The sequence below is a fragment of the Calypte anna genome, chromosome 6, assembly GCF_003957555.1.
Source record: "Calypte anna isolate BGI_N300 chromosome 6, bCalAnn1_v1.p, whole genome shotgun sequence".
NCBI classification, from domain to species: Eukaryota; Metazoa; Chordata; class Aves; order Apodiformes; family Trochilidae; genus Calypte; species Calypte anna.
Genome location: NC_044252.1, coordinates 32,790,655 through 32,814,831, shown reverse-complemented (window position 1 = coordinate 32,814,831; position 24,177 = coordinate 32,790,655). Strand labels below are relative to the sequence as shown.

At 41.6% G+C, this 24,177-nt stretch overlaps 2 protein-coding genes across 3 annotated transcripts in view; one reads left to right on the top strand and one right to left on the bottom strand.

Moving 5' to 3' along the window:
* The window catches only part of UROS (uroporphyrinogen III synthase), a 36,775-nt gene extending 17,425 nt beyond the window's left edge, over positions 1-19,350 (top strand). For both annotated transcript variants that reach the window (XM_030452840.1, XM_030452838.1), the window contains 2 exons: positions 18,366-18,472; positions 19,288-19,350. In XM_030452840.1, coding sequence (XP_030308700.1) covers positions 18,366-18,472; positions 19,288-19,318 — 138 coding nt within the window. In that variant the 3' untranslated portion in view covers positions 19,319-19,350. The remainder of the gene's footprint in view (positions 1-18,365; positions 18,473-19,287) is intronic.
* EDRF1 (erythroid differentiation regulatory factor 1) lies at positions 1,151-23,319 on the bottom strand. Its single transcript, XM_030452836.1, has 25 exons — positions 23,146-23,319; positions 22,239-22,447; positions 20,121-20,187; positions 19,155-19,280; positions 18,516-18,640; positions 17,935-18,094; positions 16,632-16,733; positions 16,213-16,334; positions 15,121-15,232; positions 14,233-14,380; positions 14,048-14,156; positions 13,644-13,755; positions 13,154-13,414; positions 12,301-12,372; positions 12,051-12,201; positions 10,116-10,304; positions 8,882-9,082; positions 8,288-8,506; positions 6,908-7,131; positions 6,342-6,500; positions 5,929-6,078; positions 5,025-5,178; positions 4,647-4,762; positions 3,709-3,866; positions 1,151-1,928 (listed from the first exon to the last, which is right to left on the bottom strand). The coding sequence occupies exons 1-25, from the start codon at positions 23,209-23,211 to the stop codon at positions 1,757-1,759; spliced, it is 3,684 nt and encodes a 1,227-aa protein (XP_030308696.1). The 5' UTR covers positions 23,212-23,319; the 3' UTR covers positions 1,151-1,756.
* Positions 23,320-24,177: the final 858 nt, after the last annotated feature.

Below are 24,177 nucleotides of genomic sequence, written 5' to 3'. Positions count from 1 at the left end.
TTTGGGACAGACCTCCCAGGCTGTTCCTCTTCAAGTGAAACCTGGGGCAGGGAATGTGCTCTTCTCTTGCATTAAGGCAGCAACTAAAAGGGATGTGATTAATGAGTTCTTGGCTGGAACTTCCCCTTTTCCAGCAGCAGGCAGAGCAGCAGCCTCTTCACTAACCAGGAATCTCTCTGTTCTCTGCACCTGAGCCCTGGTTACTGATCTCAGCAGCCTTGCTCAGTCACAGCTCTGAAGCAGAGACTTTGTCCCAGTCAGCTTTCTCCTACCCCTCACCCCTGCCAGGCTTCCTGACACCAACAAAGTCAGGTGAAGTGGTTTTAGCCATCTTCAGAAACCTGCTGTTCAATTTTCTGCACCTCTGACCTGGTGAGTATAAGGGATTTTTCATGGAACAGCCCCCAGCGGCAGGCAGGCAAGGACCCAGAACCCAAATCTTGAGTTCCATCTCCTTTTCCAAGTTTGTCACTCACAAGCAGGAGCAAGAGAGTGGATACATCCACAGCCCCTCACCTTTCATCCTTTCACAGGGTGCTTTTTGCTGCTCTTGGGTGCATTTGTGATCTGTGCTGCATCAGAAAGATCAGGGTTCTTCTGGAGACAGAGCAAAGGATGCCACTTGTGAAACTATATTTAAATTGTCAGGGTAGAAACTGCTACAAAACTGGGGTTTTCTGGGTGAAAACGTGCCCCAGATAGAAGACATCAGGCTGCAGCTCTTGCCCTAGGAGTAAGAATCACTTGCTCAAAACAAGCATCTTAAATAATGAATCCACTACTTCTGTGTAAATACAGAAATTAAAACCCCCCAAACCTCTGCAGAAATACACACATCTAACAACAGTTAATACCTTTAAATGTTTTGCAATATTACAAAGTAATGAACCACATTTAGTTTAGAAAAAATATTAAGATATCAGATGCTATAATTTTCAAAACTAACACATTTTCAAAAAAAAAAAGTCCTTTCATGCTGATATAAGACTGCACTCATGTCTTAGGGCTGATTTTACAGGTTTTTTCCCCACCCCTGCTGCCTTTCAAATAATTTTAATTCCCTTGGGCAGTTTGCTTCTCTGAGGAGTATCCTGACAGTCATAACCAATAACCACAAGACATGAGCTTTTATTTAATAAATAAATCTTTATTTAAAAATATGCTCTCATTTATTCACAGTTTCAAGTCTGAAAAAAGATAATACTATTCTCAATTGAGCCAAACACATCTCAACCCACTCTTGCTGGGGTAAATGAAGTGCCTGTGACTTGCACGAGTCTTGCACCAGAGCCTGAAAGGCACAGGTTTTGTGCAGGAGAGGAACTAACAAAAATAATGTGTCTGTCTCCATGTGCTCAACAGAAAATCTGACAGCTTGGGTTCACATTACCAGGTCAGGGGTTCCAGGGAGGCCCTGCTTACAAAGTACATTTCAGGACGTATCAAACTGGAGCAACTCTGAGGTTACAATTTGCTGCAGAACGTTTCTATTGCTGCAGAGCCTGTTAGCTGGAAGAATTTCTCCAGCATAAAAAAATTGTCAGGTTTCAATCCAGAACCCTTGTTTGGCATTTCAAGCAAAGAAATGCCAGTAACTGAGCCACGACAGAGTTCCTGCAGGATAAAAAGGAGTTCCTCTTCTTTCCCAGACATACCATGCAACAGTGCAGGTGATATTAGAACCTTCAATAAATACAAATATCCCCCTGATCCCTGCACAGCAAGGCACTGTTTCTGCTGGTCTGCAGCCTCTGGGTCACTGAATTGTTCCATTACTGGTTTCAGTGTTTTGAGTCAGCTGTTCCAGTAAATTTAAGATGACCTCTATTCTCTCCAGCAGAGTCATGCTTTTGTTAGCAGTCGCACGCAACAGCAGGGAGTAAACTTGCTTGTTTGTTTTAAGAACAACTTCTTCTTCATTATAGCCCCTAAGAAAAGAAAAACAGATGATACAAGCCATTAACCTGACCACAACGTCTTATTCTGCAAGTTATCAATGTGATTATTAAATAACAACACTGATGACTACCCCTGGACACCTCCCTTCCAGGTTGCTGTCCTGGTTTGAGTCTCTCCTGTTCTCTGCCACAGTGCATCCAAAACCTTGAAATCTGTGAGCATTTGTGAGCTCCAAGTTTCTCCCTTTTCAGCCTATTATTAACCCAGAAGTCAGACCTCTGCCCAGCAGAGCTGAGGAAACACACGATGGACACAGGGTACTAGAAAGGTTAAATGAGAAGTTTTAAGTTCAGCCTCAGTCCTCCATTCTTGATATTGAGTTTTTTGTTTTGCAACACTTACCCATATTATGAGATAATGAGTCTAAAACAATGCACTCTGTTCCTTAAAGAAATCTACTTGATTACATACAAGTTGTACTTTTTTCCTCTGCATTTCACGTGTTCATGTTGCCACCTTGTGGAAGCTCTTTAGAGAGTGAAAACACCCAAACACTGCACCTAAAACACAGCCAAGGAAGCCCACGGGATTTCTTCAGGTTTGGTTTTGTTTTTTTTTTCCTGTTTACCATCTCCTACCACCAGCAGACAACTTCCTGTGCAGAATGAATTCATTTCAGTTGACTTCTATCAAAAGAGCACTTTCATCAGCAGCACTGCAGTCTGATAAACTCATAACACAACTTCCAAGAGGAATTGCCTAGGACTTATATACCAGAACTCATGTTAGGAACAGCACAGTGTGCTGCTGGAGCTTCTGTAGTCAAACAGAACTGCTGCTGAAGGAAGAAAAATGTTCTCAGGATCCCCAAAGTAACAATACATGTTCAGGTTGAACCCACACCAGCAAGAGTGGTGCAGGCAACTTCACTGCCACACCTACTCCCCAAAGCACCTCAAGGTCAACACAAAAAGGACCCCATTTCTTCTGCATCCCACTGCCAAGACAGATTATTTCTTTCCTGCACTCCCTTAGCCATGAAAAAAAACTCTTTAATGCCATGGAGTATCCTCCCCCCACACATCCCTCTCTATTTGCAGCACTCCTGATGTGCCCACATTTCTTCTGAAGTATTTGCTTGCTAAACTCTGCTGCCTCTGATGCATTTTATCATCAAGACATATCAGAAGATCCACTCACTAACTTTGGAGTGCTCTGTCACTGATGAAGACCAATGCCAGTTAAGATAAGGACACCCCAGACATGTACCTCATTCCCTCACCAGTCTGATTAAAAAAACAATGAGAAATATGCCAGCAAAATTATGGCAGTACAAGTTAAACTACTTTGTGTGTGAATTTATATCTATGCGAGACACAAGATTTATACCCTCCAAAGGATAAGTTGGATATCACAGAGCATGATAAAGCAGCAGTGATTCATAACTGCACCTTGCATTTCAGATGGGGATTACAAACTATGAGTTTCCTATCTGGATGCAGCCATTCAAGTCTGACTCTTCTGTCCTTGCTCAGTCCTGGACAGCTACCAGAAAAGGGGAGAGAAAAAACCTGCCTACATACACTTACTGAAGATGTTTTTTTGGTTATTACCTCAATTACACACAAAACCACAGAAAACATGCTAAATTTCCATGATCCAGGTGTATATGGGCTCATTGTCCACACAGAACAGTCACCTCCAGGAAAGAACAAACACCACACTTTCTTCCATGCCTAACAGAACATAGTTTGTGTGGGTTTATGGACAGGAACCACATCTACACACACAGACCAAGGAGCAACTTACCCAATTTTTTTTTTGGTTGAAGTTAACAACTTAATGGATTGAAGGAGCAGGAATGACATTCTGGACTCAAAAATACCGAGCAGTTTCAGTACTTCTTCTTTGTTCAGGCCAGCATCATTGGCTGACATATTCTCAGGGCTGCTTTTCCCCTTGCTGATCTACAAGAAGAGAAAGACAGGAACCATTTCACTCCCTTCAACACTTCAGCTGAGTCAGGCAGCCACACCTGCAGTTAGCTGACTCTCTGGAGGAGTGGTACCAACAGCACAACTGCTGGAACACCTTTCTTTAGGAGGCTTCAGCAGTCAGCTCATGCCTACACTGCACACATGTTGCCTGCCTATATTATACATACATTTTGGAGAATTTAGTTACAAAAATATCAGGGAAATGCAGACTTGACTATTTGTTGCTCAAACTGTAATTTGTAAGCAAGGAATGAACAAGTAGCAGCATATACCAAGTAATTAATTGCTCTAGGCATCAAGAATCTATCAACACTAGCTACAGATAACCTTCCACATTTTAATAATTCAATGTTAAATATACAATAATAATATTTAATATATCAATATTAAATATTAAATATACATAGAGAATTCCCACTTATATTGCAAATACATTCTTAAAGCTCTTTAAGGAGACTTTTAAAGGGATAATAAAGTAGCACAGAACCCTGTTCACTCACTCATTATTCATCCCTATACAAACATGTTTTAATCCAGCTTCAGATGAAGGGTTTGTTCTGCAGTTAATTTTTTTATCCATTTCTATGTAAAGGTTAGAAGTGAACTGCAATGAGTTCAAACCCTCTTCACACTGTTTAAGCAACTAGCTCTGCTGAAAACTAGCCAAACAGGATCTTGATTGCCAAATGGCCAGTTGGAAGCAAATGCAAGATCCAAGGGAGGAGATCAGACCACTTGATTTTTCTTTACCTGTTCCCTTTCTGCCACAAGCTCTTTCCTGATGAGCTGGAACGCACCCTTGGTTTTCACCATTACATCCAGGGCCCCACACAAAGTCTTTAATTTCCCAGCACTGCTGTTCTGACCTTGAGGAAAAAAAAAAATAAATAAAACTGGACACAAATCATTAGATTGCACTTTTTCTTCCATCTAAGTATTCTAAGATTCCTCATAAAAAAGCACATACTGTCCCAAGGCAGCAGAAAACCAGCAAGATAAAATGTCTCCTCTCGAAGAAAAATCTGCTCTGAGGAACACATTACTCCTGCTCTTATATACCAAAAATGACATTCATTAGGTAATGATGGTTTGGAAAGCTGTTGTAGAGTAAGACAGAGCTAGACTTACTGGCCATCTGGAATTCTGCAAAAGCCACTCTTTCCAGCTGCACACGGAGGAACTCACAGGGAGCATCCTTGAGGAGCTGGAAGAGCCTTACTGCTTTGCTGTAATGGAGCTCAGCCAGGATACGGTGCTGTTTCCTCAGATGTTCATCTCCAACCTGCAGGCAAAGTAAGGCACCTAGGAAATTTGTTCATGAGGTCACTGAGAAAAAAATGCTTCTGGACAAGACCAGGTACCAACAATCTCCAGCTCATTTCATAAAGGTTCATGTAAAGGTCTGCATGTTCCTAGAACTCATCACCAGCTGACATCTTTGAATCACAGAATTGGCTGGGTTGGAAGGGACCTCAGAGATCATCAAGTCCAACCCTTGATCCACTCCCGCTGCAGTTCCCAGCCCATGGCACTCAGTGCCACATCCAGGCTCTTTTGAAATATCTCCAGACACGGAGAATCCACTACTTCCCTGGGCAGCCCATTCCAATGCCTGATCACCCTCTCCAGAAAGAAATTCTTTCTCATCTCCAACCTAAACCTCCCCTGGCACAACTTGAGACCCTGCCCTCTTGTCTTGCTGAGAGTTGCCTGGGAAAAGAGCCCAACCCCCCCTGGCTCCAACCTCCTTTCAGGGAGTTGCAGAGAGTGATGAGGTCTCCCCTGAGCCTCCTCTTCTCCAGCCTCAACACCCCCAGCTCCCTCAGCCTCTCCTCATAGGGTCTGTGCTCGAGTCCCTTCACCAGCCCAGTTGCCTCCTTTGGACCTGCTCCAGCACCTCAATCTCCTTCCTAAACTGAGGGGCCCAGACCTGGACACAGGACTCAAGCTGTGGCCTCACCAGGATGAACACCAATCTCCACACATACAGGACCCATTAAGCAAAGAAGCACAAACCAGTTTGTACCCACACCTGGTTTCTCAGGCAGCTGTGGTACATGGAGCCAAGCCTGTGGTGGATGGTTGCAGCCCGGTACTGGCAGAGAGGCTGCCTGGCAGACACTGTATCAACATCACAGTATTTCAAGGACTTCATCATGGCTTCACTAACTTCCTTCTCTATCTACAAGAGAAAACAAAAGATGTAGCAGGATTACTTTGACTAGAACACCACTGTGTGCAAGTGTCAGGGTTAAATCTCTACTTGTGGCACTTTTCATTAAGCAAATCCTTATCAATGCAGGTCACTGAGCATTTAATGGTTAGCAGTGGTTCTTGCAAATCTAATGAAGGTTTACAAGCTATTTAGTATCAATTTTACTCACTGCTTACATGTTCAGAAGACAACAGGTCAGTATTACCAAATGCCACAAATGCTTTCAGTACCTGTTCCTGAGCCTTTCGAGACAGAGGAGCATAATCCTGCTGCAGAGTTGCCATAGTGAAATATGTAGTAGACAGCTCCCAGTTGACAGAATCCCAAACAGCTGGATGCACATCCCTCTTTCCTAGTGATCTTAATGCCTTCAGATAGTAGTCAATGGCCTAAAGGTTATAAAATACACACACAGTTAGCTACTTGACTCATTCTCAAGAAAGCATCCCAAAATAATTTGTCTGAGCCTTCTTCAGTCTTTTTCCTTACACTCATTTTGCTCAGAACTTTAATCCAGACCTTGCATTTCTCTTTCCCTTGTGTGTGGTACTGCTGTCTGTTAAACATCAGAATCCAAACCTCACAGCACTTCATACATCAGAGCAACAGAATCAAACCTCAACACCACCACTGAAGCCTGAACACTGAAGTGTACAGCACGGACTAGGGAAACAGGAAAGCAGGAGAGGCATCTCAAGTTATTACATCAGCACTGACAGATATTTATGAATACTCTAAGGTAAAAAGCAATTTATAATGCTTTTTGTGGGCCATCTGAAAAATAAAGCCATGTTACCTTATTATAATAAAGGGCTTCTTCTGGGGAAAACTCCCTTTTGAAGTCACCCTCAGCTGCACAGTGTGCTTGGGCACAAATCCTCATCAGCCTCCCCGTGTTGCAGAGCAGAAGAGCAGCATTGGTTGCATCATCAATGGACTCAAAATTCTGGATTCCTTCTTCAAAGCAAGAGAAACTCTTCTTCCAGAGTTGCTGCTCTGTCACTGAGATGTTTTTACTCACTAGGGTTAAGACACAAGGCTTAGCATCTCATTCAGATTACTGAAAGGTACCAAACATTTCCACTGTGTTCCTGTGCTCCTGAACAATATTTTAGAATTTAAAGGGTGGCAAATTATTCTGAATTACCCAATTCATGGAAAACACTCTTAAACATCAAGCATGAAAATCTTGATAGCTGAAGTGCACTATTACACATAATATACTTTGAAAAGAACTGTCATAACATGACAAACAAAAAATAACAGAAATTAACAAGGTAAAATATATTTTTACTTTTGTTTTTTTTTACAGTAATACTCAGGGTATTGTCACTATTTCTATCAGCTTACAGCATAAAACAAGTAAAAAAGTGACTTTTACAGACAAGTGAAATTCAGTATTTGAGCTCTTAACTTCAGCCAAACAGCAGTTCTGCAACACCACAGAGATTATGAAAAATCACAAAGATAAAAGTCTGACCTCAAATCCTTCAAATATTAATTGGATAAAGATCACAAAAAAGCTGGTGTTTGGGAGGCTGAAGCTGTTTACACTGAATCACTAGCATCTCATTTGTTCTAGTTTATATATAACTCTTACTTGTAGACAACACATTACTGGTTTTTCTTTCCAAACCAAAAAGAACACAACCCAGCACCCTACACCCTGCAAAGTTTAGGCAACCTCCATTTCCTCAAAAAACCCACAACAAAAATAAACTAGAAGGAAAGCTTCCAAAGATTTATTTACCAAAAATAAAATGAAAGAAATTAATAGGCTGACTTCACCAAAACTATTCATACATTTAAATTAAGCTCACACTTGTTCATGCTGGGCCAAGCCAAACACAACAAGAATGCAGCATGCCCTCCCTTTTATAAGGGAGTTGGTTTAAAGGTTCCAGAATGTTTTTTTGAGGGCATTCTAAAAAGAATTTCCCCAAAGCTACAGATTCCATTATTCAGTTTAGGTTCAATTAACTACAAGCCAGAGTAATCTCCTGTAGACAAACATTTATAAGGACATTAAAGTTAACATAGCATCAATTACTTACTACAAAGTTCTTGAAGTAGCTTCTTGATAATAAGAAATACAATTTCTGAAATATTAGTGAACGTGATCACTGCAGCCCCATGAAAGTGAAAAAGATAAAAAAGATACACATAAAATACTTGCCCACTCTCTCAGTCTGCACTGCAGCAGCCTGGTTCATGTAAAAGACTCCAATCTCATTCCTGATATTGCCCATCCTCTTCAGTACCTGTATATGCTGCTCTGGATTCTGGTTTTTTAAATTACTGAAAAGTAAAATTTCATAAGCTGCTTCATAACATTTGCAGCTGGTGGAGAGCTGGCATTCCAAGTCTGTAGACAAGTCAGTAGCCCAGGCAAAGACTAGAAAACAAAATGCAAAGACCAGAAATTAAAATGCAAAGCCTGGGTGTCAAACAGTACTTCCAAATTTCAATGTGCAATGGGCATCATTGTGGGCACTCTCTTCTAGACTAAATGCATCCATATCAGAAGGATCCCACAGTTTTAACAAATAAGCACAATTTACTCTCTAATTAAATAATCACCACCTCATTTTACAGCTTCACGTATGTCATACAGTACCTTGGCAACCTCCTTGGAGGTGACAGGCACAGTGAGCCTGTCTGAAGCAAACAGAACTGAAACATTCTAAACCCTGCTGTATGGTTTTGGGGAAGCACCATGAAGCTTCTGTCTGTGAGAGACCTGAATTATGGCAGCTGTCTTTTATCATACCTTGGCACCTGGATTCTCTGTGAAGACTGTGTAAGATTTCCTGATCTTCTTTTGTCTGGTAGTTGTATTCTTCAAGATATGCTGCTCTGTTGTTTGCATTCTGAGCAAGCATTAACTGGATATCTCCACAAAGGGTTAAACACTGACAAAGAAATAGCAATACTTCAGGAAGCATGCTGGCACAGAGACAACAGTAGGTATCTGTTAGAATAAAAATAAAAAGTCCACGGATGAGGGAGAGGGAAAGAAAAGAATTTAATGTCAAAAGGTTTGACACAGACTGACATTATAATTGGTTTTTATGTTTACCTGTCACACACTGGCTGTATGTAGACAACACCTCTTCTTAGAACTAACCTATTTCAGAAGTCAGAGCTACTTTATGTGGCTGGCAGTTGAAAAAGAGCAACTGTGTTGTTTGAGAGGAGCAGCAAATCTGATAATTACAAATACCAATCTCAGATTTGACTAAAGGAAAACTGACTTTCTGGAGATTCACACAAATGAGATACAGCCTGAAAATTCACCTTCCAAAAGGTACAGGCTGAAAGCTAAAAAAATGCTTTGAGTTACTGACAAGCATGGTGATGCTTTGTGTTAAGATCAAGTGTTCCTGCTTTGTAAGCCCCCTCTCCCCTGCCCCAGGCCCTACCACTATGGAAGCAAACCAGCAGTGCTGCAGTACTACACTAGTGGAATTTTCCACTTCATTATTTTCATTATTGTAGTAATATTCTAAGCAGCCTGATTTTACTGCCTTCATTTTCCTAAGCAGCACCTGAAGATGCAGTTCAGTTTAGAGGAGTATCCAATTCACCTTGCCAACAAGTTTGGTATTTCTGAGTCAGGAATATGTTTAAATTCAATGGGAACCACTGAACATTTTAAAGGGAAGAAACATCTGTTTGCAGTAACACTGAGACCACAGAATGCTACCTTGCTCCTGGCACCAGGACTGACTTGCCCAACCTCAGCACTCTCAAGCTTCAACCCTGCACTTGAAATTTCCTCACTCTGTCAAACCAGGAGCAACCTTTCTACCAGAGTCAAGAGTTATTTCACTGTAGAGTTATATTCACTCCTGAATAACCAGCTACACAGTTAACTAAACACACAGGTGTCAGACTTGTCACTGCATGCCCCTGGGATAAATCAGGCACAGGAGAAGGATTTGCTGTCATGAAAGGCCTCCCCTGGCAATGACAGAGCTGACAAATACTTCCCAGCAACTTACCATGGCACTGCAGAGCCAGCTTGATGTATCGTAACGCTCGCCCGTATTTCTGCAGGATCATAGCAGCATCAGAGAGGACATAATAAGCCTTTGATGATTTCAGAATGAGCTGGAGCTTCATTTTATATTGCCACGACCCAGGAATCATTCCTGACTGTCTGGAATGCTTACCCTTCTGAAATGAGCCCACTGTAACAGGGACAGAACCTCATCAGTAAATCTTTTCTCCGTAACATGTGCCAGAGGTTGGCCACCACTTCATCAGCCCCCAGACAGAATGTAAATTGCCTTATTACAGCTCTGCACAAGCACAGTTATGTCAGCCTGCCTGCCACTACATTTTTCATCTGCAAAATGGACCAAATACTTGGAACTTTACCAGGTACTCCACCTGATAGTGGGAGCAAGTGCAGGGAGAATGCAGCCAACCTCTCACGCTTTAAAACAGCTTTTGAAATTCAGGTGCAGTGGCCAAGACTATTCCATTAGGTAGCAGCAGAAAAGAACTGAAAAGCTACAGGCATAATTTGTTATCTTCTTCACCAGATCCTTACAATGTATGTTCTGATTCTGTATGAACAGTCTTGAAGTGAGAAATCCTCCAGCCCAGAGGGAATTAGATAACCTGGTCCTTCCCACAAGGAAACCCAGTGTCTCTCACACTAGCTTCAAAATATCCTCAGCATAACGTAAAGGTTCCTTCTTTGGTTACAGAACCAGAAAGAACAGGCCACTGACTTCTGGCATGCCAAAGGACAGAATTTTGTCTTGATAATATCTGCTTAACATTCAGTCTCTTGCTTCCAGGTGGACCTACAAGGCCTGAGTCAGAAATCAAGTTCTAGAAGAATTTCATCCTTGCATAAGGGCACAGAAATTTCACACAGTAACACCTCAGGCAGTTAAAGACACAAAACACATGTCCTGCATCCATATATTCAGAGGTTTTCTTTCTTTTCAAGAATTAAGAGCACTTACCTTTTCTCTAAGTATATAAACATACACACCTAGCAGAGAAGTTACACAATCTGCATCACAGAAAAAAAACCCCACATAATGGAGAAGTAAAAGTTTCTCCCTTATGTTTGAACTACTTCTCTCTACGTTGAACTCAATCCTTATGACCTAAACAACCAGAACTATTGCTGCTTGAGGGAAGAACTCCACCACAGATCCAGAAGTCAAATTTAAAAAATAATTATTTCAGATCTGTACAATATTTACCTCCCAGATCCCCCAGGAAACACTTGTTTCTAAACAGAACAAATTCTTCTCCTCTCCAGCTGGCAAGCTGCTGCACTGTGTTATCAGTTCCAAATGGTAAGGGCTATAACCAGAGCCTGGCTGCAGGAGAGCTGAAATCCATGCCTTTTTATGGCACTCCAGAGAAAAATACAATAGACAGACTATAGCCTGAAACTTCTGGAGTTTGAGCAAACTAAGTATCATCACTTCCTGTCTCCTTCTACAGTTAGAGGCATGAGAAAGAAAACAAAATCCCTGTCAATATTTTATATGCAGTTCAGCAGCAAACATAAGATAGGGAAAAAAAACTGCCAGAAATGAAGTTCCTTCACAAAACTTCCAAGTCAGAGAGCAGGAATGAAGGCTACTGCAAAAGCAATCCAACCAAGGTACTGTGCTCCACTCAAACCCCAAAATACCAAGTCATTTGCAAGCCTTATCTAAAGGAGGCCCAGTATCATTATGTGTTTACTAATAAAAGATGCTCTGATATGCAAAATATGCCAAATGAGCAACTCTTATGTTTAAAAAGGAACACACTGTCCTCCAGTTTTCAGCACAGTACTTTTTGCTTAGGCAATAATAGTGTAATTAGTAACTTGTAATTGCACTGTTTTGACAACCAAAATAAAGTAGCAGCAGTTCCTCTTGGCACTGGAAAGCTCCTATTTGCACAATCCCACCACTTACTTTTGTCTAAAAATAATGCCATCTGTTGTTCCAGACACTCAGGCCCACCACTGGTGGATTCATCTTCATATTTCAGTGGGATTGGTGTGCTGGGGTCAGCTGCAGGAAGGTCACCTTCTTTTTTAATGCTGCTGTCAACAGACTTTAAGCCCTGTGTGAAGAAGAAATAATGTAAGTCACCCTGAAACCAACATTTAGCAAGTCCAGAAGACCCCAAGGATTGGGAACTAGGTTGAGATTGTAAGATTACCTCCAGGACATAGTTGAGCACCAGCCTGCAGCGTTCCTCAGTGCCATGGCAGACAGGGAATGCACAGCTGGGCTGGATTGGGGATGGGAGAAGAGAATAAACACTTAACATGTGAAATGTCACACTCACTGGCTAGAAGACACAAATAAAACATCTCAACTCTATGCTCAAAAGCATCAGTGTGGGGTTTTTTATCCCTTTATCTCAGCAAACAACTCAGATTCCTGGTCACCTACACTTGGTGTCTCCTGGTGGTGCCAAAGAAAATGAAGAGAGAAGAGAGGACTCTGTTCCTTAACAGGAATTACAAAGCACTCAGAGCTGCTCTGCAAGACCCAGGGAGACAAACAGATTTAACACTACACAGAAATAATTTCTCAGCCTATCCATCACTTTCATAACCTTTGAACAACTCAGTGCCCTGAGATCTTTTTTGGGGGTTATATTTTTGTTTTCTTCTAGCCTAGAGTATAAGGAGGAGAAGAAAGAGGAAACTGAGTGCTTCTGCACCTCTTAACAATTGTATTTTCAGCTGATGGTCCCTGAAATGTCAGAAATTAAAACAGCAGTAAGACTTACAATTTTCTTCTAGGAAATCTTGTTCTTTGCTACTCAGAGCAGTTGTAGAAAACATCATAATCGCTACACTATAAAATCCAAACACCTCAAGCTTTAAAGAACAGCTGAAGAACAGATGCTTTCTCACTGCCTGGTGCCTCAGTTAACCCAAAACGAAGATACAATGGTTATCTAAGACAAAACCAAAACCTAGCTGAATTTCAACAACAAACCTTTCTCCATCAACTGAAGCTTTCAAGAAAACCCTTAAAAAAAAATCCACAGCTTCACTTACACGTATTCGATGCACAGACTTGTATTTTTCTGGTACTGATAACTCTCCAACAGACTTGATGATAGCCACTGCTTTATTGTCATCTGGTGGATCAGAACTGTTACTAAAAGAACCATTTTCATCACTGTCTGCCATTTCTTCCTCTTCTTCACTGTAACTTTCATCAGAATTTCCATTTATGGGGAAGTCTGCATTGTCATCTTTTTTTGGTTCATCCAGCTGAAAGAGCTCTGATAACATGTAGTTTGCTGAAGCTATAATCTTTCCAGGTAAGAGAAAAAAAAACAAACAGTGATTTACTATCAATTTTTTTTTTGTTAGGCAGTATCAGTATAATTTCTCTTAGAACAAGAGATAAGCAGCACATGCAGGTAGGTTTTTGATAGCCCATAAAGACAGCCTGTATACACCCCTTCTGAATGAGCCCATATGCTTGAGCACTGAATTTCCATTGTATTTAGAAAACCACAAGAAAACACAGAATTCTTACTTGAGGATGTCTGCCATTGTCCAGCAACTTAAGACAATTAAGGAGCAATGTTCTGATAGTGCCATAGTGTTTCTTGTTCTGGTTTTTCTTCAGCATCATATTGCAAGCAACTCTAAAAGAAAGTTGAGCAAAATAGTAAAACTCTGGATGATTTCTTTGTGCTGGAAGAGAAAAAGCTTTAAACAATACTACTGCAAATGCTGATCTCCTGAAGTTTACAAGACTTACTCAGCAAGAGTGCAGCCTGCATGAAGGAACAGTGAAAAGGAGAAAGTCTGTTTTGGTTTACTGGGATTGAGGCTTACCCAGCATATTTCCATTTAATCATAACTTTTGGTCTGTCTTCTTAACAAATATAAATGTATCAAGAGCTAAGTATTACCACAAAAATGATAAAAACTCACTTGTATAGAAGAATTGCCACTGGCATTGTAAAAGGGTTTTGGTATTTGTCTTCTGTCTCTTCACAAAGGGTGGTTAGGTCATAGAGCTTTACTATATCACTCCCACTTGCTGCAAGATAAGACCTTTCTTTAAATCAACATGACATTAAAATACAATCTTTTCAAATGGATCTAAATCTACTTACCCTTAAACAGCCAATAAGTATGTCCTTCTTTGGTGCAATTTGATTTCAGAAAAGATAAGATATTTTGAGCAATATCTTTTATCACTTTGGTAGAAAAATTAGAGTTTTCCAAATTAGGAATATCTTCAGTCTTGATCATTTCATATTTCTGCAAAGAAGATATGTTAAAATTCAAGATTGAGAGCTCTGTGCCATCTACCCTCCCAAAATCTACACATCAATGTCTCTATCAACTGCTAAAGGAAACAAAAGGCTACTATTATGATACAGTGTTAGGATAAATTAATTTCTATCATAGATTTAAAAGCAAGCACACCTTGACTACACTATTCAATGAAAGTTCTAAAGCAGACTCAATTTATGGCAAACATGGTGAAGTAAAAGGAAGATAAAAGATGGACAAAAAAAAAAAGTGGTAAAGGTGGAACATCCATTACTTCAGTAAAACCCAGGCAGCCTGGCACCTAGGACACAGGAGGCAGCACAAAGCTGCTGGCAACAGAAACTCAGCTGATAATCTGTGGTCTACTGTAAAATAGTCAATGCAAACAAAAATTTTAAAAGCATGTATCTGTCCTGGGAATTCAACACTACAGATTTGAAAATGCAAGAAAATGGGGTCTTTCTGGTGCTGGTTTTTTTTTTTTTTTTTTGCCTTCTTATATTGGGGGTGTGAGGGGGGAGATGAAATCTTGCATGATTGAAGTGAGAAAAAAACCCCATGATTTCTGGATGATTTGTAAACTCTGTACATGCTTCTTTCTGCAATACAGAATTTTTGCAATCTTTCTGTCAGAACAGTAAGAACAGAAGCAATCTGTTGCAGCTGGAACAATTTCAGGAACTGAAGACAGATGCACTTGGTATAACACCAAGAGCCAGACTTACCTGAACAATTCCATTCACATGAAAGCACATCACAAGCTCAGGTACATTGCATATTAAGTTGTCCAACCAGTAGTCAATTCCTGTTAGCACATTTATTGGCTTGTTGTTATCCCTAAGACACAAACATTTCGAGTGTTATTTGTCTCTTTTAGCTCTTTATTTACTTTTCAGAAAATAACACAGATACCTAAAATGGAATTTAGATTTCAGTCACTGGAGAGTGGATGGATACCAAAAAAATTTTGTGCATTGTATTTCAGAGGTAAAAAAGGAGATATATCAAACAAAAGAGATGTACTGATCTCTCCTATGGAATACAACTTCCCTCTGCAAATTTGCACTTCTGCTCACACTTATGCTGACACTTTGAAAGCTTCAGATGTCACACTGTCACCAAGATAACAAGAACTTAAGTTCTAAAGGAACAGCAGTATAAGCTGCAACTACTTGTATTTCAAGTCATTTCCCAGACCTTCTGAAATGCCTTGCAAAGGCACTGTTAATTCCTAGATGTGGCTTAAAAAGATGGACAAACATCAGGCAAGTTTCAAGCTTTTGCTTATTCTTTGCCCATGCAAAGACAGGAACAGAAAGACTGGGAACCAAGTGGTCAGCTCTGAGTGAGCAGGAAGAACTTAGAACTACCACAGTCAAGTGTTAACGAGGTGCACAACCAGCAGCTCTTGGAAGGCAGCCTCAGCAGGAGAAATATTACTGCCCTCTTTTATAAAAATAGCAGTGGAATGAAATTAAGGACTGGATACACAGCAGTGTTTTAACACTCAACATTCACACTGAAGTCAGAAAAGGGTGCAAGCTGACAGTAGTTTCAAAGAGGGATTTAGTTACAAGTCAGATAAAGTGGCAGAGCATCTCCAGTCCCAGTGCAGTGGCAGAGGGACAGTTTGAGAGGACTGACTGGGACAGTTTCTGTCTCCCACCCCTTTCCAATGCCATTGCTATTTAACCATAACATGAATTTTTTTGTTAAAAAGCCAGGAGTTAATAAAAAAACAGCAGGTATGTAAATAGAAAACAAAGCAACAAGTCTGCCAAGGCTGGCCTGCACATTTCATGAGCTTCCAAACTCACCTGAGACGCAGGCTGACAGCAGGGTATCTCCCACCTCCAAATATTGGCATATTGGATCCTACTAACATGTGGATATCTTCAAAGGTCCACAAGATGTTTCGAACAAAATCATTTTTAAGCCCCTTCATGAAGAGAAAAAAACAAAAGGTCTATAAATCACTGTTATAAAACATGCTCCCTGTGACATTCTGCAGAATTATGAGGAAGCAAGAAGCAAAAAGCAGCAAATAAAAGACAGTACATCATGAACTACACTATGCATTCACATCAACTCAAAAGGCTGAGACCACAGATGCCACAAAAGTTACTTCTACAGGGGATTTAGGTTCTTTTTTTTCTTTTTTTTTTGACCAAATTTTAAAACTGTTTGATTAAATTGTGGGTTCAGTGTTTGAGCTCAAATTTCACATAGATCATACCTGACTGTTTTCCCCTTCAGTGAACAAAGTAGTCAGGTTTTGTTCTTTGGGGGCTGAGGCCACATGCCCCACTACATATGAGTGTTCAAGAGGCACACTTCCCTGTGAAAAGCACAAGGAGAAGGGGTGATTCTGCTGCTGAGGTAATGTCAGGCCACTAAAACAAAAATAAACCTGAACAGCAAAAGTATAGAGTGGAAAAAACCTTTACATCCAACATCTTTCAATAATTATGTATTTTAACTACAAAAAAGCCTCTTGCAGTGACTAAAAGGCTCTTCTGTAGCTAGTATCAAAATGTTGTAGTGTGCATTGCCACAGGTTTTGGAAAGAAATCTGAAAGTGTTCATAGAAACTCTTGATTACCCCAGCATCAGCACCAGAATGTAAAACCTCTGTCCTGATGTCTTACTTGTAAATGAAAGGAAATCACACTGTACAAAAGCACAACAGCTTCTTTATGAAGAAGCTTTTTTATTAAAAGCCTTTAAGTACTGAAATACTTTGAGGTTATTACTACATCACAGCACATGCAGCTAGAATTTTACAGATAATGAAGGTCAGAGCTTTCAAAAGTTAGCTGAACACTGGCACACCAGTTAGCTGATTAAGTGGCACACCAGTTGGTAATACTGCCCAACTGTAAATATAGCATTAATATTAACAGACTGAATACAACAGATCTTTTACACTCTAAAAAAAGGCAAACAATTCCTGCATTCTAATACCAAAACCCCACAGAAATTCCCAGGCTTTTATATATCAGTTCACCCACAGACTGAATCCCTGGATTGCAGCCTAACAGGAATAATATTTTGTTGCATAATTACTATAAATATCTCTGCCTTCAACTTGGGTAACCTCATAACAAGCATTTGTAAATGCTGCTTAGCTGTTGTGCCAGCTTTTTGCTATATCTGCCTTTTCCTCTTCACCTAATAAATTCAGAGCCACAACAGATTAATGTCAGATTTAAAAAGACCAAAACTTTAGACTTCTATACACACCTTCTAGACATCAGCTGTTTCTACTTTTTTAAGACTACTCTTAGCCAAATGTGTTGTCACTCAAAAATGCACAGCTGAAAATGCTTTTAGTATTACTGGGAGAGAAAAAAACCCAAACAATTTCTGAAATTTGGAGCTCTGAAACACTGGCATAAACTGAATCACACTACACACAGTCCTTCTAATGCCTCTGCTGTCTTTCAGCAAAGAGTAACTGCAGCAGCACCTTTGAAAGCCTTTCAGTAAATGTGTCTCTATAAAAACTAAGGTGTCCTTTAAGCATTATGTAAACTAACCTGGTTAGAAGCACCTGGATCTTCAGATAATGAAGAAGGCATTTCAAAAGGAGCTGGCCAGGAGGCCCTTCCTGCTTCATCACTCTCACCTGAAACAGGACCTTCCTGATGCTGTTTTGATGTGGAAGGAACAGGCTGAGCAGCTCCATCACCATTAATGCTGACAAAAAAACATTGGAAGTTTCAGTCAATAATATGCAAACAGATCCATTCTAGAACTGTTATATTTGATGCTCCCAAAGAATGACTCTGTTACTGTGCTAAAGGACTGCTTCATTGACAGGCTGTTCAGTGGTCAAACTCCTACAAAATGACAGCAGCTCTTACAATTTACCTTGTGTACTTTAAGCTGTTCACCTCTCAAACCCAGAAATACTAAGATATGCAGTTCATTAAGTTTATTTTATTCTTTAACACTTGATTTTCTTCAGTTTCAGGTATTTCCTGATCTCAACCCTCAGCTTCCTCTGGACAAACAATTAAAACAGACCATAATGGGAGTTCCAACATTTACTTCAAGATCAGGAATCAGGCAAAAGTGAGTGGTGCAGAATTTGAGATTCATGCAGACATAAGGTTACCTGTAATACAGAAATTTAGAGAGTATAGCCTTCTGGTACCAATGTTCTTTACTCTTCTTTTTTCGTTGCCACTTCTGATCAATCAGCCTTTGATAAAACTCCTTCAGCCATGTCCAGTCCCCTGTCTAAGCAATAACATAAACATGAAATTAATATAAAAAACCATCTGCAAGGTAAACCAAGTGCCTCATTAACTTATGAATCTTCATCCACAACAGCAAAAGAAATCCAGAAAACAGCTTCACAGCTGAAGTCTTTTAACTGGCCATTTACTGAAAATGTATCTTCTAGGAAAAAAAAATGTTCTTACTGAAAAGTTAATTTTTTTAGAAAGTTTAATACATGGTAAGAGGTTACACAATTAAAAATACTTATTACTAATGAAATAGTATAGCAATGAAGTAATCACAGGCCCAGGATGTGGAAGATGGAATTTTAATCTTATGATATCATAAATACAGGACATGAGATACAGCTCATGGGTAAAGCAACTGCTGCAGAGCTCAGCATCTTTTGTCCTCACGTCTGATTCTCAGGGATTTTGCTCCATGCATGGTTCCTTGGTGGCAACACTCTTCTTGAAACACTGCATCTAGATCATATGCTAAGTATGTTCAAAATAAAACTCAAATGATTAACCTGAGATGATCTCATGAAGAGTTCCTGAATATCCAGCTCATCCAACAGGAGCGTGCGCCCGATGCGATGCACAGCCATGCTGACATGTGACTTGCTGTATGGGATCTTCAGAAGTTTTTTTATGTTCTTGCAGGAGAAAAGAGAACAGAGATCACATTCCATAGAATTATACAACAATTCTTAGCAGTGAATACACTGGCCATGATTTTAAGAGGATGCAATTCCACAAGAAGTTGCATTTGTTGAGGTGGGAGAGAACAAGGAGAGTGATACAGAGCCCAAGCACTCACTATAAACCACAGCTGTGGTTTAAACATCAGCTCTCTTTGGATCATCACAACCAGGTCTCATCAAAAGTCACCAAAAAAAATGCAAGTGGGTGGTTTGGATTTTAAAAGCTTTATCTTCACCACAGGAATCACTCTGTCAGACAGCCAGAGGAATCTGGACAGATATTGAAGTCTGAATAAAAATCTGCCAAACATCAGCACAGTAAATGAGTATTTATGATTCCTCTTCTGAGCAGCTTCATCTGAATTCTACAGATATTACCAGCACTGAAAAAGCTGGGAAAGTCAGAGGAAAGAAGACTGGAGGGGGCTCACTTTTCTAGATAAGAATAGAAAAATACTAAATCTAATAATTCACATCTAAATAATGAGTTTCAAACACAGATGCCAACTATACTGTGCAAGATTGATGTGCTGCATTCACTAAACCATATATTTTAGCTGAGGAATATTTGCAGAAACCCACAGGAAATATGATTTTTATCTCTACATTTCTTATTCAGTGATAACAACTCTCTTGCATGACAGATCATAAGTTAGGTGATCCCTGTGTTTCACTAGGGGATCTTTACTTTTTCTTAAAGGACACCAAATGACAGAAGTCATGACAGTATCTTAAGATAAGGTTTATACAACATTAGAGTTTGAATGCTGGAACTTAAAAACTTGTACATACCTCTGAATCAGACACAACATCAACATCATTTCCAACTGAGTCAATGAACTCATAGGCCATCCCAAAGCTATTTAAAAAACATTACAAGACAAATTCAGTGTGACAGTAAATAGAGATCTCCTTTTCTCTAAAGCTTATTAAATCTTTGCAAGCATTTTCTGCATCAAAGGAAAAGTCTAGGTAAACACTGCCAGTTGTAACAACCTGACACTAATTCACAAAATCATATTGACATTCTACAAGTATTTCAAAAATATCATTGGAAGCACTCAGATCTAATTTAAACATCTTCTAAAGTGCATTTTAAGTTTTGATGAAATCAAGAAAATCAGAATTTAAAGTTTTTGAATTTTTTTTTAAAGACAGTTATGGGAAATTAGAATTTCTTTTTATAAACATTAAAAACAGGTGTTCAAAGAGTTCCTCTTCATGACACTGAGCATTTTAAATTCATCTCAGCAGTTGCCATTTCCTTCTACCTTATCTATATTATCTAGAAGTGGCCTACATATTTTAAGAAACACATCCTTTATCTTCACCTACATTCAGTGAAGTGTCTTTAAATGACAAGCTATTAAATATACTTATTATATTTACAAAATATATAAAAGTATTCCAATATCCAGAACAGTCTTTCAAATTCAACCAGGTATTACTATAACCCAAACAAATAGATATGGAAGTGTCTTCAGCTACACTTTTACTACTGGTTATTTAATACTGACATGACAGACAAGGAGATTAAACTGTCAGCCTCTATTTGACCAACACAATACTAAAATAAACAGGAAAAACTCAAAGCTCTGGGAAACCTTACTCTTCTCAAAAGTGGACATCTCCCAAAACAGATTATGAGGATTTAAACACAGCCCCTCTACAAACTGTTACATTTCACTAACTAGTAGTTGATTTGGTGTGATTTGGTTGGTCAGTACAGGATTTAAGCCTTGTATTTATGAACACCCTTAACTTATCAGACATCCATACTGAAATGTAACACCACTTTTTGGGTTTGCCCCTTGTTCCACCTTCTGTGTTCACTCCTGGGCTACAAGTTGGCTCTGTAACTTTCAAGGGGAACCACATTTGTTCTATTTTCAGCTTTTACCAAAAGCAGAATGGCTGGGTGAACCAGTCTGGTTTAATTTTGGCCAACTGACAGCAGCTAACTAGGGAAGAACACCCCATCAGTTTGACCATCTCGGGTAAAGTGTCAAAAAAATGACTTGAAAAAAAATTATAACAACATTACCAGCATCATGAATCATTACCAAAGATAACTGCATTAACTAGGGATGAAAAGCAGAGGGGGAATGGTTAAGGAAAAGCATTTGCTAGTTGCTATGGCAAAGCCTGCTTTTTATACTCTGGATTACAGAGGGTCTGCTATTAAAATTACTCTTATTAATATGAATCATAGAATCACAGAACTGGCTGGGTTGGAAGGGACCTCGGAGATCATCAAGTCCAACCCTTGATCCACTCCTGCTGCAGTTCCCAGCCCATGGCACTGAGTGCCACATCCAGTCTCTTTTGAAATATCTCCAGACACGGAGAATCCACTACTTCCCTGGGCAGCCCATTCCAATGTCTGATCACCCTCTCCAGAAAGAAATTCTTTCTAATGCCCAACCTAAACCTCCCCTGGCACAACTTGAGACCCTGCCCTCTTGTCTTGCTGAGAGTTGCCTGGGAAAAGAGCCCAACCCCCCCCTGGCTCCAACCTCCTTTCAGGGAGTTGGAGAGAGTGATAAGGTCTCCCCTGAGCCTCCTCTTCTCCAGCCTCAACACCCCCAGCTCCCTCAGCCTCTCCTCATAGGATCTGTGCTCAAGTCCCTTCACCAGCCCAGTTGCCTCCTTTGGACCTGCTCCAGGACCTCAATCTCCTTCCTGAGCTGAGGGGCCCAGAACTGGACACAGGACTCAAGCTGTGGCCTCAACAGAGCTGAGCACAGGGGCAGAATCCCTTCCCTGGACCTGCTGGCCACGCTGTTCCTGAGCCAGGTCAGGATGCCATTGGCCTTCTTGGCCACCTGGGCACACTGCTGGCTCATGTTCAGCTTCCTGTCAATCCAAAAAAAGAAAAAAAGAAAAAAAAGAGATCCTGCTGTCATTTACCTTGAAAAAGGTTTACTTTTTTTGTTGTTGCCAAGAATGGTGGCACCGGCTGGCCCCAGCCTGGCGCTCTCCCGGAGCCAGTTGGCAGGGGGGAGCTTCAGATCCGTTTTCTCCTGGAGCCAGGCAAAGGCTGCCTGTGGGGGGGCAGAGGAGTACTTCACCACAGCGCTGCTTTTCACCTCGTTGCCTCCCAGAAACAACACCGAGCCCTGGTTTGAAGGAGAGAACACAGAGGCTTGGAAAAGGACAAGGAATGAAGCGATAGGATACGAGCTGCCAGGAGAGGTTTCCCATGCTGAGCCCCAGAGCCCTGGTGCTGCCCCACTTCGAGCTTCCCCCTGTGAGATTCGGCTCGCCACAGGATACGGAATTACTCAGAAAGGCCGAAACTAAAATAAGATACAAAGGTTCCTTAAAGAAAACACATTGCTGCCCCTGTAAAGGAGCCTCTTCCCCGAGCATTAATGTTGAAGCCAGGCAGCTGTCAGACTCGAGGGCTTTGAACCGATCCGCGCTCCGGGAAAAACAGCTCCACAGGACACTATTTATGCAAATGCAATGCAGAGCACCGCACTTAACAACAAAAATACCTCTCGCCACTAAACCTTAATCATAATTACCAGGTTCCCCGCGGGACTCCAGCCCGTGACAACACCATTCCCTCCCTCACCCAACTGGAAGCAGCACCATGAGCTAACCCAAAACACCACCCAGGGCTGCGCCCGCAGCGCCTCAGCCCGGCCCGCCCCCAGAGGACCGACCCCCCCCCCCCCTTCCCTCCCCGGGCTGCCCCCGGTCCCGCCGGGGACTGAGGGAGCGGGGTCTGAGGTGCGGGGGGAGCAGTGGGACCCCAATCGCCCACCGCAGGCAGAGCCGCGTCCGTCACCCCCACAACCACCGCCGTTACCTGCTTGGGCTCCTCCGCCTCTCCCCGCAGAGAAGCGGCCGCCTCCATGCCGCGGAGCTCCTCCATAGCGCGGGAACAGCCCCTCAGCCGCGGGTCCGGGGGTTCGGAGGGGTTCGGGAAGGGGGGTTCGGGAGGTTCGGGGCGGGATCGGCGCCCGCTGCTAGCAGGGAGGCGGGAGGGCGGTGCGCGACTCCTGCAAAAGCCACTTCTCGCGAGGCCTCCCGAGAAGCCCCAGGAGGAGGGCTGGAGGCGGGAAGGCGGGGTGTAGCCAATAGAAGAGCGTGGAGGGCAAGACTGACAGGAGGGAATTGGGAGAGTTGACCAATAGGAGAGCGCGGGGGGCGGGACTGTCGTGAGGGTGGGGCTGAGCTGTGAGGGGAGGAGCGGCCATGGTGGCTGTGAGGGGATGAGCGGCTGTGAGGCGGTCGCTCGCTCGCTCCTCTGGCTCGGCTGCCGGGTTGATTTTATTTTATTTTATTTTTAATTTTTTTTTTTAATTTTTTTTTCCCCAAGGCGGTTTCCAGCCCCCGAGAGCGCTGAGTGGAGCGGGTGTTGGCGATGGGGCTGCGGTCCGGCCGTGCCAGGGGTGTGATGTGCTGCGGGCTTCTGAGGCCTGCGCCTGCCGAGAGCTCCCGGAACCTGTCTGGCCTGTGTTATCCAGCCTGTCCTCAGAAAGGACCGGGACATGGCCGTGTTAGGTAGCTTAGGTAAGGAGACAGGCCAGTAAGGCTTTGGAGAGGTTTGCACACACTGAAAAACTCTTTAACATCTGTGAAACACCTCAGGGTGTTGGGTGATGAAGAGCTGCAGTCTGCTGGACTGCACTGAGTTTGGTAAAGGCTTGGCTGTGGTGGCCTGAGCAAGCAAATGGTGACATGAATAGTGCACAAAGTACTTTTATAAATTATTTTCTAATTACATTCCATTCGTTGTTAAGCACACCACAGGAGGCAGCACAGTTTGTGACTGGTCTGGAAGTACAAATGCTGCCTGGCTCTTAATCATTACTTCCAGGGATTATGTGTGTATATT